A 17878-nucleotide genomic window follows, 5' to 3' on the forward strand; every position below is an offset into this window, starting at 1 on the left:
CTTGAAAACAAACCTTTAGGCTGTTCAGGTTATTTTGCAGCCTTCTCAAAGGGAGGAGTTCCTGAGCAGGTAAACAGACCTCACAGAAACACCACTGAAGCATGCCAGGGCTCCATTGTCCAAGTGCTCCACTGCACTTGGACACTGTGATTCAGTGCTCCACTGATCAAAAAGCATTTCCCAAAGCTTCTCTTTTGCTCAAACCAAGAGGAGTTCAGTTTTGCTCAAAACAGTGAAAAGTTTAGTTTTGCTCAAAACAATGATTGCTGTTCCAATACCAGTCTCCAGTTCACCTGTAATTACTAATTATTTTCTCCCTCAACATCTCATCTGATTAGATCCCAGTTATCTCTACAAGGTAAGATAACTTGTAGAGTTATCTTTCACAGGGACAGTTACCTGGCCAAAGTCACACTGCCAAACTGCCACTAATTCCCCTTCCCAGAATTAAGTTTTAGATCCTCCCTATTTACTGTGGGATGCTGGAACAGCTCTGAGGGGTTTGTGGTCACCCTGAAAACGCCAAGTTGGCCTGCTTGCACCTTACCTTGACCAGCAGGTGGGTCAGTTTCTCTTCACCACTGTACACAGTCCCAGAGACCTTCCCGTCCTGCCAGCGCACATCTCCTGCAAGGGAGGGAAGGGCACACTGCTCACAAACTCAGCCATTCCCAGACAGGGTGGAAAAGCACATGGAAAATCCCCTCAGTTCCATGGAGGACGATTCAGCTTTTGAGATTCCCCTGAGTTTTGTGGCCCAGAGACGGCTCTGTGTACAGCTGAGCCTCTGGCACTGTGTGAAGTTAGCAAACAGCAAGAAAATGATGACTAAAGAGTCAGCACATAACCAACATGTAGCTGGAGCAAGCAGTTATATTAATAAATAATCCACTTAATCCACAGCAACCTCCCCAAACTGCTGTTCAACCAACTGGACACTAAATTAAAGCCACTTTCAAAGAGCACCCACCAAAACAGTAAGCTGAGAAGAGATGGAAAAGCCAAGTTTGTACTGCTCAAATCCACAGTGCTGGCACCTCAATTAAATTTTAATTAAGTTTCCAGGCAACTTCCAAAGGGGTGGGAAGGGTGAAAATGGGAGGGAGGACTTTAGGAAAAAAAAAGAACCCAGTGAAGGAAGAACAAAAATTTAAGAGAAAACACAGACAGAAACAATATTAGCAATACACAGCAGTAGAAAAGAAGGAAGTTGTTCCAGGATACTGGAGCACAAAATTGTGTGTCTCTGAATTTGGAGCAGAAAATTCAAAGCATTTCTCAAATCTGGGATAGGAGCAGGGCAGTTGTATCTTCTGCCCTGGACAGGAAGTCACCCAGATTTGCTCACGGGGAGTAAGAAGCACACAAATCAGGGGGAACGTGTTTACATGAGAGAGGCAGCTCAGATGAAGTGTCAGACACTGCTTGTGTGGACTCAAGCCAGGAGAACACCATCATCACTCTGCCTTAAAAGGCTTCTGCAAGGCACAAACCATTGTCTCTCTTAACTTAGGTCACAGCCTTGGAAATTCCCTAACAATCCTGCTTGGAAATTGCCTTTTTTGATTGTGAGTATTTCTGGGGCTTCACATTTCTGGTAAAACCAAACATCAAGGCAGCTGCTCAGAAATGCAATCCAAAAAGAAAACCTCCTCCATAATTCTCCTCTCCCCATCAGCCTGGAATTCTGATGGAAGGAACAGAATTTCAATGTAAAGCGTTAGAACTCATAAATCTCAGTCACATCCAGCAGAAAAACAGACAAGAAATTGCAAGGGGACAAAATCTTTAAGCTGAAACCATGAGTAGGAGTCCCTGGGACTCGTTTAGGAGAGGAAGTGTCATGTGTGGTGTCTGCTGCAGTACAAACTCACCTTTTGAGCTGTACTCTTTCATCTTCTGCAGCACTTCAGGCTGGCTCATGCCTTGTTCCGGCAGCGCTTTGATATATTCCCTTTCATCTTTCAGGAAGGATAAACTGGAAGTGACATCATTCAAGGCCTCATCAATCTTCTTTTGAATCTAAAAAGAAAGAAAAAAGCCTATCAAACTATGGCACTGGTCAAATTCTAAATAACTGCTGAGCGTGTGCAGGACAGGAGCTGCTGCCTGTATCTGTGGTGCTGATGGAGCAGACAGGAACTGCTCCACTGGGAGCTTTGACCCCTTTGAGAAATAAAACTCAAGGAAAAAACCTGCATTTTTTATCCAGCAAACCTTTTCAAGCCACAGTTTTTAATTTGTAGAAGTCTTCAGGAGCATTGGTTTGGACTTTGCCTCCTCTACCCCCACACACACAGCTTGGAAACTCACAAAAATGGAGACATAATAAAGAAATCTCAATAAAGAGTCAATAAAGAAAGATTTTCTTTCTTCCCACCCACACCCTGCACTCAGGAAACCCCAGACTTTTCTCAACACATTCCAAAGTAAGGATTCTTCTTCCAGGCAACACAGGTGTTGGGATATTGACTTTGGACGTTGGAATGCTTCAAAGTCAAGGCCTCTTGCGAGCACCTGATAAGTTATCAGGGAGCAGGAAGAGGACACAGATAGGAGACAGCAGGAGTGTTCTGGCACAGGGGAGCAGGCTCAGCCCTGGGGAGGGAAGCCTGGACACAACAGGGACTGTATAAAGTGTCCTTTCTAACAGGCAGGCAAGAAACGAGCAGAGAATTTGCTTCACCAAGGACTACTCCGGTTAGGAGGTGAAAGCTGGGGCACTTAACAGGCCAGGGAGGGGATTCAGTCCCTTCCAGAGGGATGTGGGAGAAATTGCAGAACTCCTCCTGTCTCCCACACCAAAAGGAAAAAAATTCCTCTGTGTCACAGTCATATTTTCTGAAAAATCTCTTGGCCCAGGATTTTTTCCTGGGAAGCAAAGAAGCCTCAGAGAAAAAGGAACACAAATTCTTATTTCATTTGCTTCTCCTGTGTTGTGCTCACATGTGGAATGTGTTTGGAGATTGTTTACCCAACAGGTGATTGTTTCACTGGTTTCATGTGAATTATTTTGTCTCATTGGCCAATCAGTGCCAAGCTGTGTCGAGGTTCTGGAAAGAGTCACGAGTTTTCATTATTATCCTTTTAGCCTTCTGTCTGTATCCTTTCTGTATTCTTTAATATAACATAGTATCATAAAATAATAAATTATCCTAAGAACATGGAGTCAGATTCACCATTCCTCCCTTCACCCACGAATACAATTCCTCTGTGCTTCTACTTGGATAAAGCTGCCTGGAAGAGATGTGACCCCTGGAATCAGGGTGTAAATACACAGCACAGCAGGAAGTACAATCAATGTGATGCCGTGGTTTACGAGGTGAAATAAACCCAGCTGTGCATTTCTTCGGCCCCAGTCCTTGGCCTGATAAAACATGCTGACAGTTGTCGTTTCAAGTTTTTTATGAGGGGAAAAAAAAAGAAAGAAAACAACAAACACAATTTTAAAACCCCCAAACCCTCCCCAAAAAAGCCTCAATAAATTTTAAAAAACCCTCCCAAAAAAAATCCTCAAAAAATAGCCTCAAAAAAAATAAAAGCCTGTCAAAAAAAGCACCATAAAAAAAAACCACCCTCAAAAAAACCCTCAAAAACCTAAAAAAAAAAACTCAAAAAAAACCTCAAAAAAAAACCCCTCAAAAAAAAAAAACCCTCAAAAAAAAACCCTCAAAAAAAAACCCTCAAAAAAAAACCCTCAAAAAAAAACCCTCAAAAAAAAACCCTCAAAAAAGACTCAAAAAAAGGTCAAAAAAAAACCCTCAAAAAAAACCCTCAAAAAAACCCTCAAAAAAAAAACCCCAAAAACTCAAAAAAACACCCCAATAACTCAAAAACCACCCCAAAAACTGAAAAAAAAAAATGGAAAAAAAACGAAACCCACCACAAAGATACTCCAGAAAACCCCCCCCAAAAAAACCCAAAACAAAGCAAAAACCCAAACAAACAAACAAAAACCAAAGACCAGCTCCCAAACACTAGAGCTCCTGGGACATTTTAATGATTACACAAAGTGTTAATATCCTTCTGCTAACTTTTTCAAATAGTTACCTGAGCCTTGAACAAATCCTAGCCAGCTGCTTGATTAAAATAAAAACACATTGCACAACAGTGTGGAATTGCTGTCAGTGTGACAATTGCTGTCTCACACTCTACACTGCTTCAGAAGAAAAATTCCAGTTCAATCCAGAACCTTCTTCCAGAATTAAAATCATTTCCTTAAAATCTAAAATGTTACTGGAGAATTCACTCATTATTGAGTTTCTATTAATATAAATAGCTCAAAAGTTAAAAAGAGGTGGAACCCCCTTATTATGGGAGTGATGCTATGACATAAAGATTGGATAGAAATTACATCTGTCGTTAAACCAGAGGGAGCAGAAGACATTCCAGATGTGTGTCCTGGCTCATTAGGATCACAGGGACATGACAACAAAGATGCACTGAACTGTACATTCTCCAAAAGAGCTGAAAAAAGGACCTGGAATAGTCCTGTAATACTTGTTCAAATACTTACTATAGCCCCAACAAACGGCATTTTCCTCAGCAGTTTAAAGAACTGTTTTTTAGTTCGGGATGTCAAACCTGGAAGACAAAAAGCAGAAAGGAGTTTAAGGAACAAAAAAACAAAACAGAAACTTCTGATGCAGCTCACGATCCAGGCCCAGCATTCCTGATCCAAGCTGAAATAACACAGGGTGAGACAGATGAGCAGATTCAAGGGCAAGGTTTTCATGGATGGATCATGCCATGGAAACATCTGGACTGCAGGAATCAGTTATTTGTTTCTTACTTACATAGGAATTCACACCCACGTGTGGATTTTATGGGAAAAATAGGGATTTCAGGGTTTGCTAAAGGTAAGGAATTATTAACATTTCCTGCCTCTAAAAAGCAGAATAGTTGCTTAAAAACAAAAGCACTGAGCAGTGTGAAGCAGGCTCCCAGAGCAAAGAGAGAACAGGGGCATTTGTGAGAATGGATTTGCCCTGTTGGATGCACTGGGAGGTGACTCAGTAAAAGGGGATGGACAGAGGGAAGGGCAGAAATTCTACAGAGATTCAAATGAGAGAAGCCACTGATGACAGGCATGGAAAACTCCTCGGGTAGTTCCAAAGGCAGGAATGAAATCAGGATGACACAGATGCTTTACAGCCACCAAAAATGCCTTCCCAGTCCTGCCTGCACACCAGCAGTTACAGGACAAACCAAAAAATAACCAAATAAAGCTTAAAAATCAACCATTTGAAGACTGAAATTTTGTCTACACTTAATATACATTTCACTTCAGATATACAATTTGGAAAGTTACCAAGGATACTAACTGGCACATTCTGCAATAAATACTTGTTAGTGCCCTGATAATTAAATTTCTGTTGAACATCTCAGTGTGCACACTGTTCCATCAATAATTTCCACAGCAAGAAAAGACTCCTGAAAAATTCTGACAGTTTAATCACATCTCCTAAGAGCCAGCCCATACTTAAACAAAATACACTGGGCAACAGCACAAATACTAATTACACATATATATATATATATATATATATATATATAAAATATATATATAATTATATATATATATTATATAATATATATATAATATATATAATTATATATATTATATATACATATATATAAAATTCTATATATAATTAAATATATATAATTATATATAATATATATATTATATATATATTTAGTATTTATATATATACACATATATATAAATACTAAGCAGCACAAATACTAGGAAGATAACTGTCCTGAAGAGAAGTTTCACAGCAATTTGTTCTTTACAGACATTCAGACAGGGCTGCTTCAGAAACAGACACAGAAGGAGACATCAGGTTAAAAACTTGGCTGTTTTTAACAATCTGCCACCAGAGTGCAACCCCAGGGCCTGTGGGAACTGAAATGCACCTCTGAGGGCATCACACCACCAGAGGAAACTGCAGTTCTGCAGAGTTCAGCTCCACCGAAGAGCTGCCAGTACCAGAAACCGCTCAAAACAGGAAGATACTCCGGAAACACATCTTTAAAAGTAAAAAAAATCACAAGAAGAAAATTTCTTCACACTGTCACACGCAGTTACATCTCGAACATTCTGAGGATGAAATGTGCCCCCAGCATGGAATCAAGGCCACAGCTCCTCCCCCAGCAGGAAGGGAAACAAGCAGGAGTTGTCCAGGCACTCTGCAGCAGTGACTGAGCTCGCAGGAACCCAGCTCTCCATAAATCCCCCCAGGGTTTGGGCAACAAGAGTGTGCTGTGACAAGCACATGGTTCAGCCAGAGGAAAAAGGGAGGGGAGGGAAAGGGAAGGAGGCAGAAGCACATTCCATGCACCCTCTGACAGAACAGGGGAGCTTCATTCGCCAGGCAGGCCTTGACCTTAATTGAGAAGAATTTGGTAAATATTAGGTGACAGCAGAAAGTCTTGTGAAAAACGCCAATCACTTGGGTTTTTAAATTTTAAAAGTTTAATAGTAATAAAATGGTTATAAAAATAGTAATATAATTGGAGTAATAATAATTTGGACAATTTGCATTAGGACAGTATGAGACAATAGAAACAAAGAGTTACAGATGTCCAGGTACCTTTTCTGGGCAAAATAAGCCCCAAAAAGGCCCCACGTTAACAGAGGATTAACCCTTAAAAGCAACAGCCTGTTGCATATTCATACACCTCATCCATGATGCATAAATTCCATTCAAACACAGGATTCTGTCTGGGCAGTGTCAGCTTCTTCCTCTGAATCCTGACTGAACCTTCAGAGCTGAGCGAGGCAGGAAGAACTCGATAATGGAGCAATAAATTCTCTTTCTCTGAAAGATTTGGGTGTCCTGTGGATGCTATCTGGTGCGAGTCCTCTCTTTAAAAAAACTATCTCACATAGCATAGTTTCTATTTTAACCTTATGTTATAACCTAAAACTATATTTAACACACTACTTAAGAGAATTAACACAGCATAACTTTCTAACACAACACGTATAATATTCATTTGAATATTTGTGAAAAGCCAATCATAAAATACGGATTTTTCACAGTCTGTTTTACCAAGTTTGGCCTTGTTCCACCCTCCTTCCTTCCATTGCCCAGGAAGGGCTCAGGGTCACCTCCCCACCCTCAAAGGTAAGGAAATGTCCCATACTCACTCTCAGGCTGGCAGAGGAAGCCATGCAGCCACACACTTGCAAGCGTGGAGGAAAAAGTCAGCCCAATGAGCTGCCAGGGCTCCAGCCCCTCACAGCGGGCGTTCACAAAGCCTGTCACCTTCTCCCAGTACATCTGCAGGATCTCCTTGTAGGGAGTAATGGCATCCTGTGTAAAGTTAAGGAAAAGACAAATGTAAACGAGTAGGGCATCAAAAATCCGACTGCAGATTAAAAAGAGGCTTTCTGGTATGCAGATCCCATGCTTTCCTTAATTCCTACAAAAATTAGTTTGAGTTCTGAAATGTGTGTCCTAGAGATACATTTCAACTAAACTGGGCATCTTCTCCTTTTTCTTCAAGGAAGGAAATATTTCTATTGGCCTTTCAAAGAAATCAAATTATTCCAGCCATTTTTTGGAGTGGTAGATGATCTGACCTTTCTAAATCAGTGCTATAGATCCTAGATACACTGCTTAGTTCCTTCTAGAAATAATTTTAAGCAAGCGTGCTTCTGGCTGTTTATTTCTGAAAACTGAAATGTTTTCAGTGAGGGTTTCATTTTTTGGAAGCTGTATTTTGGATCACTGTTTGTGGTACAAATTTAGAAAACAGATGTATAGTGTCAGGCAGTCTGCCCGTGTGAGATTTGAGGTGAAGATGAAGAAGAAGAAGAGGCAAGCGTCCCACTCTGTGAGGAATCAGAGGATTCTGGAATATGAGCTGCCTAGGGCCATTTGCGGGCTGTGGACCTCACTGAAGGATCTGCGACACAAAAAGCAGAGGTAGGAGATAGTTTTTATTCCCTTCCACACAGGTAAAAGCACACGCACCTTCAGAGACATCAGACCTCAGAGAGAAGCACCAGGAGCAGATGAGGAATGCAAGGCTCTCTGCACAGTCCCAAGAACCACCACCAGATCCCACCACTGCCCAAGAGAAGGAACTGTGACAATTGCTTTCCAAGGAATTCTCAGGCGATGAGTGAAGGCACCACCAAAACAGGTCCATTAAGCACCTCGGGCTGGATTTTCAATGAAGATGGAAGCACTCAGCAAGTCCTTAATTTAAAGATCTAATTAGCATGTTACACACCGAGGGGGATGGGAGAGGAAAACACTGCTGCTGCCAAAATAACCCCCAGAAAACGGTGATGCAAGCACAATTACAGAGTCACAGCAGGAATTACTGTCGGGACACAGCCCAAGCTCCTAATCAATTGCTCCAAACCAGATGCTCTTCAGGAGTGTCACAAAACCTGGATAAGCACAGGACAGAAAGGACATTTCCCCCTGAACAGGGTCCTCCATCCAATCCTCTGGGAAAGGGTTTCTAGAGATAAAAAGAATGAGCAAGGACTGAGCCCTGTTCCAAATCCCTTTTCCCTTTTGACCAGCCCTGTTTAACTGGGGAGATTTCCAGCACTTGAGAGCTTCACCCTCCAAACAACAGGGAAAGTACGTGGGGCTTTTCAACCAAACAACAGGGAAAGTATGTGGGGCACTTCAAAAGATTCATAACTAAACCTGGGAAGGAATTAATCCTTGGTTCCTGTGCTGTTGGATTTCAGGGGGGAATAGAGCAGTTTTTTCAACAAGCACTAAATTAAAAAGTTCCCTTCTCAGGTCTCACTTCTGGGTCAAGCCAACAGTTGAAGCATTATTTCATGAACTTATATTTAGGGGGTAATATGTCATCCCAATACAACTGGAGAGGCTACTAGCAGTATTTTTAAAAAGCCAAGATTTTTTCCTAATACCCAAAGGAGGATGGCAGGTTTCCTTACCAAAAAGCAACACCAATTAATACTCACTACAATGGAAAAGCAGTAAAATGCATATACCAGGGCAGAGTTTGAAAGTATTTAAGCAACCCAAACCCATTTTTTAATTAATAAACAAATTTAAATAAAATAAAATTAGTAATTAATTGTTAATTAATAAAATAAGTAAAAATAAACAAATAAATAAATAAAATTTAAAACATAATTAACAGCGTTTACCCTTAACAGAGGAGGGTTTTCACCCATGTCCCAGCACAGGCTGAAGGGACAGGGACTGAATTGGGCAAAAGCAGGCAGCGCTGAGCTCTGAGAAGGCAAATTAGCACCTATTGACTTAGCAAAGGGCAATTTAAAAATACATCAGAGCCGCTTCAGCCTCCAAAACAAGGCAGCCACACAAACCGCTGCAATTAGGCAACGTCCCAGCTAATGAATGCCCCATCCTCCAAGCCACTCACCACAAAGCCGATTTAACCCCAGAATTCCACAAGAGCCACCTTTTCCAGCTAACCGGAGGTGCCACTTAAGTTCCAGCGAGTTTGCACAATGTTCACTGGCAGGGCCCTGGAAATGAGCGTTTAACCAGCAGCAATGACTTTGGTTCTTTGCCTGCCTGGGATGAAATTCCAGGATATCATTCTGGTCTGGAGCTGCACTGAAAGGATGGAAATGGAGCCACTAATGGGCTGCGCCTCAATAGCTGTTCTCAGCTCATGGCAGGAAATCGCTGCAGCATCAAATATAAAGCGGGCCGTGCCCTTTTTATTTTATTTTTTTCCCCTGAAGATGGAGGACACTGTAAGCCCTGAGTCAAAATGGAACACGACCTTCTTGACAGAAGTCACTCCAGCCAATGGCCAAGCCAAAATAAATAAATCTGGCAGGAGATTGACCTCACTCTTGGGGAAAGCTCAGGACACAAGATCCCAGCTGTCTGCACATTTTGTTGTCCCTGAAACCCCTGAGAAATGACATACAGGAACTCAATGGTAAATGCAAATTTTGAGCAAATGAGAGAAGATTTTCACTATGTTCGTAAGACATTGAAGAATTCTTCCCCTTTCTTGCTTTAAAAATATCCCAATCTGAAATCAATCCACAAGCGTTACAGTTTGACCAGATAAAGTTCTCTGTATTTCCCACTTTCCTTCTCCGCTCGTTTCATACTTAGATGAGTTTGAAGGATGAGGTTGATCCCTTTAGGAGGATAACAAAAACTGGGATTTAAAAACCCAGTGAAAACTGGCATGGAAGATGAGTTAGCAGTGAATTACAATTTCTCAGCTCCCTGGCTCAATTTTTCCCAAATGCTCCTTTCCCTGAAAGTATCCAGCACAACATGAGAGACCTTTACGTCCTGAATTATTCACTTAATCCCACAGAGGGCATTGAGAAGGTTGCACACAAATGTCTTTACTACACCCAGGAACGCACTGGGTTAAAAGGAAGCCTATAAAAAAGAGACAGAGTGACTTTTTAGAGGAGCAGAATGGACAGTACAGAGGGATGGGTGTCAGGAAGGAATCCTTCCTTCCCTGGGGCTGCCCCTGGATCCCTGCAGGTGATGCTCAGAGTGAATAAATCCTTCCTGCTTCCCCAGCTGGGCTAAAGACAACAGGCCGACCCGATTTTAAACCTGTCTACAGGACACGATTTCAAGGAAGACAATAAACTGCTTATTTGTGAAGGCATCAAAAAAGAAAGGTTTCCTTTCCCATTAGAAGAAAGTAGATAAGCTGCTTTTATTTCTGTAAGAGAACCTTCCCCACATAAAAGCTTCACAAGCCACAGGATTATTTCAAAGCAGTTTAAAAACCTGACTTATGAGCACACTAAAGTGCAGGGAGAAAAAAAAAAAACCTCCACTGGAGGATTTGATTTTATTCTTAGAGCAGCAAGACAGACCCAGGTATCAGATAAAATACTAATTGCTATCATTAGGACTTGCAGTGCTCATTTGTACTGATATTAATGCACTCAGCTACCTAAGCAGTTTACATATTGAATTTTTAGCTGCACAGATTAGGAATACATCCTTAGTACTTTATTTCTAAAAGTCATTAGCTAGCTGAGCTGGTTCCAGGGACAGCACTTATGCCACTACAAAAGAGCACAAATTAACTGCAGTAATGCTCTTCTGTCCCAGATGATGGAAAAGGGAGGGGGGAGGAATGCCAGAGCTAATGAGAGCACATTCTGCATTTCTGCCAGAACAGCATTTCCTCAGCTGCGAGTTGTAGGACACAAAAAAAGCTTAAAAGAAAACAAAACAAAAACGAGAAACAGAATGGCAATAAACTGGAGAATCTCAGCCTTTCATTACAAGGGCCTTCTGTGGAAATTGAAACACTGTCTGAGCTTACCTGTGGGAAAAACAGGAAGAAAGATTTTTACCAGCTGAACCTTCCTCCCTCCAAAAGAACCTTTAAAGTGGGTTTAAAATGGGGCCACAGAATAAAAGCAGCTTTTAAAGGCAAGCTTACGTTATGCAATACCATGAGGCCGACTGTCCAGGGAGGAAGTGCTAAGATCAAAGAATCACAGAAAGGACTGGGCCAGAAAAAAACCTTAAAGCTCATCTTGTTCCAAACCCCTGCCATGAGCAGGGACACCTTCCATTATCCCAGGTGGCTCCAAGCCTCACCCAAACTGGCCTGGGACATTTCCAGAGATCCAGGAACACCTTCCACTATCCCAGGTGGCTCCAAGGTCCACCCAGCCTGGCCTGGGACATTTCCAGGAATCCAGGGACACCTTCCACTATCCCAGGTGGCTCCAAGGTCCACCCAGCCTGGCCTGGGACACTTCCAGAGATCCAGGGGCAGCCTCAGCTTCTCTGGGCACCCTGTGTCTCCACCCTCTCAGGGAAGAATTTCCTCCTAAGATCCAATCTAAACCTACTCCCTGTCAGTTTATACCACACCCTCAGCTTTCACCTGAATCCACACGTATTCCCAAATTAGGGACCCTGGGACCACTTCCCCACACAGCCTAACCTGAGCATCTGTGTGTGCCACCAGCTTCCCTCGTGTCCCCAGAGCTGAGAGGCAGGAGGTGGCTGTCACACAGTGACCCAGGCCAAGGGAGAAGGCTCCAAGGGCCCGAGCAGGTCAGCTCCGATTACGGGAGCAGGCGGAACACCGGAACACGGGCGCTGCCACTGTAATTGAGGCCCAGGAAAAGCTTCCTGACTGAAAACAAACCACACCAAGCCAGCAAGCACACGGCAGCCTCATTTATTCAGCTCACAAGTGGAAGGAAGACTCCAATTAGCCCTGCCTTCACTGACACCTCGTTGCCTGCACGTGTGCTGGCCACAAATCTGACCGGAGTAACAAGCCTGGACTGGGAGCCACCAATTCCTGCTGGAGAGGCAGATGTGGGATTGAGCAATGGCAGCCCAGCCTCAGAGCCACCATGCTGCCCCATTGCTGCTGGAGAGTCTGTAATGGGATTGAGCAGGGGCACAGAGTCACTGTGCTGCCCCATTCCTGCTGGAGAGTCTATAATGGGATTGAGCAGGGGCACAGAGCCACCATGCTGCCCCATTCCTGCTGGAGAGTCTATAATGGGATTGAGCAATGGCACAGAGCCACCATGCTGCCCCATTCCTGCTGCAGAGCAGCTGTGGGATTGAGCCACCATGCTGCCCTATTCCTGCTGGAGAGGCAGCCATGGGATTGAGCAATGCCACAGAGCCACCATGCTGCCTCATTCCTGCTGGAGAGTCTGTAATGGGATTGAGCAGGGGCACAGAGCCACCATGCTGCCCCAATCCTGCTGGAGAGTCTGTAATGGGATTGAGCAATGGCAGCGCAGCCTCCTCAGAGAGCGCGGGTTGCTCTGCACTGCCTGTGCCTGCGGTGTTTTGGTTGCACCCCGGCAATGACTCTGCTCCTGCTCCCTCCCTGCCAGCCCCAGCCTGACAAATACCTTTGCATAAGAGCAGGCAGGGAATGTTCGTTAGTCAGCTCCTAATTGCAGCTTGAGGTTTGGGCCGCATGCTGTCCAGCAGGACCAGAGGATGCGGGCAGACAGAGCGAGACAGGATGCGTGATCGCTCAGAAATCAAAAATCATCAACTGTTGGGTGTATGGGCCGAAGTGAAATTAAAAACATTCAGGCCACACTCATCTTACCACAGCTCCCCAATACCACCAGTTTCATCTGCGTTGCATTTATTTCCACCACCGCCATACTGAAGCTTTTTCTTTTTCTAGAATGTGAGCACCTGGGGGGAGGTTTGCCACGTATAGCATCCGCAAAATGAATGTATACATACTGTACCACCAGCCCTGGGAGCCCAAGGGGAGTGGCCAAACAATGGCTAATTATAGCTTCAGCACAAAAAACAAACAAGGCAGCGAGTCACAGTAAATACAGCAGCATTCTAGCTTCCATTGCAGAGATGGAATGTAAAACCACCAAAACAAAATGGGAAAAAAAATGATTGGTGGCTCAGAAAAAAAAAGTACCATTTTACAGGAGCCCAAAGGACTCCAAAAATCAAATTCAAATTTCATTTAACCCAAAACACACACAAGGTGTCACATTCCCATTGCTCCCTTAGGCAAACCAATGTATAGAAGGTTCTGCAAACACTCCAGGCAGCACAGACCCCACAGGAGACAGGATCCACCCAACGGTGAGCTCACCATGGATCTCTGTGGGTCACCAGCTCCAGGAATGTGCAAGGAAACATCCTCTGCTGCCACCCACAATAATTAGGGCAAAAGAAGTGCCCAGCTCCCTGCATGCGGGGCTCATCCGGACACATTCCATTCCTCCACACCTCAGATCCCAGAGAATAAAATGGGCATTTCTTGACAATATTAGTGAGCACCTGGGTGCCACCGAGAGGTACCCCCAGCACTGAGCCTTGGCAGGAGCAGTGTGGAAGCAGAGCCCAGCATGGCAATTGTTCTGGGAGCAGGCATCCATGGACAAAGGCGGCAGCAGGGAGCCCTGGCACGGCTCCCCAGCAGGGTTATGCAAGCCTGGCACACACAAAGCCCCCAGTATCAGCACAGTCTGAATGCTGCCACTCTGCAGGAATGGCCCTGCTCCTGGGCAGGTCCAACCACGGGGCAGAATCAAAAATTATCAATACCTGCACACAGAGCCTTTGACCCCTGCAATATCCGTCACACGTCCTTCCTGATACAGCAGGGATAAATCCTGATGAGCAAGAGGGGGCAAAGGAGACAGAACACAATGATCCTGAGGGTGTTCTACAGGCAGATTCCCAGGAAATACACATTTTCCTAACACAGAAAGCTGTATCACAACCACCACAGCAAATAGACCAGGACACCTGCAGCTGGTAGAGGAGAAGATGGAGACAACTTTTTATCGGCAAAGTTGCGTATTTGGAAAAAAGAGACGAGCAGAACTCCAAAATCCTTACTCAGAAGTGGGGTGCTCCACTCTGAGCCACAGCCAGGCTGTGATTGCTGCCACGCCACACACAATAAACGCTGGGATTGGGGTTATCTGCACAGCACCCAGCACTGCTGCAGAAACCCCAGGCAGGAAGCGAATGAGGCAGCACCCCAGCAAACCCTCCCCTGCTCGGGGTAGGAAGAGTGTGGGAAACTCTGAGCAGGCTGGACATAAGCTGAACACAGAAAAACAAAGATTTTACCCTGTCTAGATAAGAAAGAAAGAGGCTAGACATGAGCAGAACACGGAAAAAGAAAGATTTTACCCGTGTAGGTAATAAAATTCCCAGTGCTTCACCCTGCCTTTTGCTAAGGTCACAGGAAGGATGCCAGGGTGAAACCACAGTTCAGGGAAAATGTTGTGTGTCAGTGTTTCTCCTCCTTCCCCGAGCACAAACACAACTTGCTAAGCTTTCCAGCAGCCAGGAATCCCGTGCAACAGCTACTGCCCAATCCAGCGAATACAAGAGCCGACCCGAGCAGGTCTTTCAGGTGCAATAAGCAGCAATTTCCTCCGCAAAGCTTTGGCACAACAGGGCCCCAGCAGCCCCAGGCCAGTCTGGACAAGCAGCCCAGGATTTACCCAGTGCCAAATTTTGGCAGCTGAAAGCAACCCAAACACAAGCTGTGCCGGGCTCTGGGTGCTGTCCCACGGCACTTGGGAATGCCGTAACCAAGCGGGACAAAGGAATGGGACAAAGATAATGCTGCTTCATTTATCACTCAGCATCTGTGATTTCAATTCCCCCTGCTGACAGGGGGGGGGAAAAGGCCCAACCAAACAACCAAGAAATCTAGTGCCCCTTCCAGGTTTGAGGAATTGCGAGATTCACGCCAATGTGGGCTATAGTCCAAGCAATCCCGAAGTTTGCTTCCAGCTAAAAAAATAACAGCCAATTAGCAACCAGCGTCTCTAAAAAAAACAACAATCAATCAGCAGACACGATTTCTCTCGGCCAGATCGGCACCTTCAGCAAAATCACGAGGAAAACATCCCTGTGCCCCACCCAAGGGAAATTAACCAAGACAGGCGAAAACACCGCTCCTAACCCTCTCTGCCCCGAAACCAGGTAATTGTGGAAAAGCAGTGTGTGCATAAAAGGATATTTTTAGGCTCAGGGGAAGGGTATGGGCCTCAGATGGCGGACAAAGTGAGGACCTGACCACAAACCCCGGGCCAGGCATCCCCTGAAGCGCGCCCGGGACCCCTCAGCCCGCACCCAGCCCCACCGGACGAGGCCCGGGCCTCGCTGCCTCACACAGGCCGCGCCGGGACACCGCTCGCCGGCCCGCACCAGCCCCGCAGCCCCCGCTCACCATCGCTGCTGCGGCCGCCAGCTCTGTCGTTCCGTCCGCCCTTCTTTTCTTCTCCCCCGCTCCTCCTCCTCCTCCTCCTCCCGCTCCCCGCGGGGTCCCGGCCCGCACCGGCCCCGCCCCGCCCCGCTGGCCCCGCCCCGCCCCGCTGGCCACGCCCCTCTGGGCCCGCCCACAGCGCGGGGAGGCCGCTCCCGCATCGCACGGAGGCCACGCCCCCGTAATTACAAGCCACGCCCCCTCAGGCCGAGGCGGCGGCGGGAGAGCAGCGCTCTCACGTGGAGACAGGCGGTAAAACCCTAAAGACGGAATTTTTTGTTAAAATATCAAAAAACCCCGAATTTTTTTGTTAAAAAAAAACAAAACAAAACCACCCAACAAAAAAACGACAACAAACAGTTTGTAAACCCGTCCTGGTTATTAATTATGTGGATATGGAGCTCCTCTGCTTTGGATGCGGCCTGGGAGAGCTCAGGATGTCCACCTGGAGAGGAGAACTCTCCCGGGAGATGAGACCTTAGAGATGCTGCAAGTGCCTGAACAGGCTGCAGGCGAGCTGGAGAGGGATTTGAAACAAGGGGGAATGGTTAGGTGAGATATTAGGAAGAAACCCTTCCCTGAGAGGGTGGAGATGCCCTGGCACAGTGTGAAATATGTTATTTTATTATTGGCTTTTAGCAAATATTCAAATTAATATTATATGTGTTGTGTTAGAAAGTTATGCTGTGTTAATTCTCTTAAGTAGTGTGTTAAATACAGTTTTAGGTTATAACATAAGGTTAAAATAGAAACCATGCTATGTGAGATACTGTGTGTGATACCCATATCGCACTGAGGTAGCAGCCACAGGGACACCCAAATCTTTCAGAGAAAGAGAATTTATTGCTCCATTATCGAGTTCTTCTCGCCTCACTCAGCCCTGAAGACTCAGTCAGGATTAAGAGGAAGAAGCTGACACTGCCCAGACAGAATCCTGTGTTCGAATGGAATTTATGCATCATGGATGAGGTGTATGAATATGTAACTGGCTGTTGCTTTTAAGGGTTAATCCTCTGTTAACGTGGCTCCTTTTTCGGGCTTATTTTTGCCCAGAAAACGTACCCAGACTGTCTGTAACTCTTTGTCTTTATTGTCTCATATTGTCCTAATCCAAATTGTCCAAATTTTTATTATTAAGTTTTATTTAATTATATTGCTATTTTTATAACCATTTTATTACTATTCAACTTTTAAAATTTTAACACTCTTTAACGTTTCCTGCACTCTTTTGAAGCAGACACAGCAGCATCATCATCTCCTGGCGTTTGGAGTTTGCTGTGTTACAGGTGGTGGCTGTTTGTCTGCTGCCACCTCTCACAAGGTGACACCTGCAGACTCTGCTTTTATCTCAAGCACACATATTATATTAAAACTATACTAAAAGAATAGAAGAAAGGATTTCATCAGAAGGCTGGCTAAGAATAGAAAAAGAAAGAATGGTAACAAAGGCTTTTGTCATGGAGAGTCGGAGCCTGCTGACTGTGATTGGCCATTAATTAGAAACAACCACATGAGACCAATCACAGATGCACCTGTTCCATTCCACAGCAGCAGATAACCAATGTTTACATTTTGTTCCTGAGGCCTCACATCTTCTCAGGAGGAAAAATCCTAAGGAAAGGATTTTTCAGAAAATATCATCTGCCCAAGAGAACCCAAAGGAGCTGGGCTTTTCCTCTGCAAAAACCTCTGCAAACTCCAGTGAGCCCAGCCCTCAAGAAAAACAGCCTAAAAACCCATATTTATGCATTCTAAGTGATATCCTGCCCTCGGGGAGGTGAGAGAAAATTTAGTTTGTTCCCCCAGCCCTGAAAAGATTCTCTGCAGGTGCACCACTGCTAATCTGCACAGATCAGCACCAAGGAAACAGAGAGTTTGGTGTCTTTATTATGGCTAAAAGGCTCAGGTAGAAGGGAATATCTTGCTATGAATACCTGACTAGAGAGGAAAAGCCACACCAGGAGGGACAGGAGCCATTTGGGTGAGGGGACAGCGGTGGCATGAGAGCAAAGGGGAGCAGGCTGGCCCTGAACCCATTTCCATTTTATTTTGGTCAGTCACACAGCCTAGGTAGAAAGTGGCTTTCCCACTATTCAGATGATTATTTGAAATATCAGAGCGGCTTGGCCTCTCCTCACAGGCGTCA

The 17878-nt window shown here is 44.9% G+C and overlaps 1 protein-coding gene across 1 annotated transcript in view; it reads right to left on the minus strand.

The window, feature by feature from the left end:
- Nucleotides 1-15988, minus strand: part of SGPL1 (sphingosine-1-phosphate lyase 1) — a 31033-nt gene extending 15045 nt beyond the window's left edge. The window contains exons 1-5 of the mRNA XM_074544494.1: nt 15697-15988; nt 7160-7325; nt 4517-4584; nt 1875-2022; nt 548-627 (exon numbers count right to left, since the gene is read on the minus strand). Coding sequence (XP_074400595.1) covers nt 548-627; nt 1875-2022; nt 4517-4584; nt 7160-7325; nt 15697-15699 — 465 coding nt within the window. The 5' untranslated portion in view covers nt 15700-15988. The remainder of the gene's footprint in view (nt 1-547; nt 628-1874; nt 2023-4516; nt 4585-7159; nt 7326-15696) is intronic.
- Nucleotides 15989-17878: the final 1890 nt, after the last annotated feature.

Source organism: Zonotrichia albicollis, chromosome 7 (genome assembly GCF_047830755.1).
Source record: "Zonotrichia albicollis isolate bZonAlb1 chromosome 7, bZonAlb1.hap1, whole genome shotgun sequence".
Classification (NCBI taxonomy): Eukaryota; Metazoa; Chordata; class Aves; order Passeriformes; family Passerellidae; genus Zonotrichia; species Zonotrichia albicollis.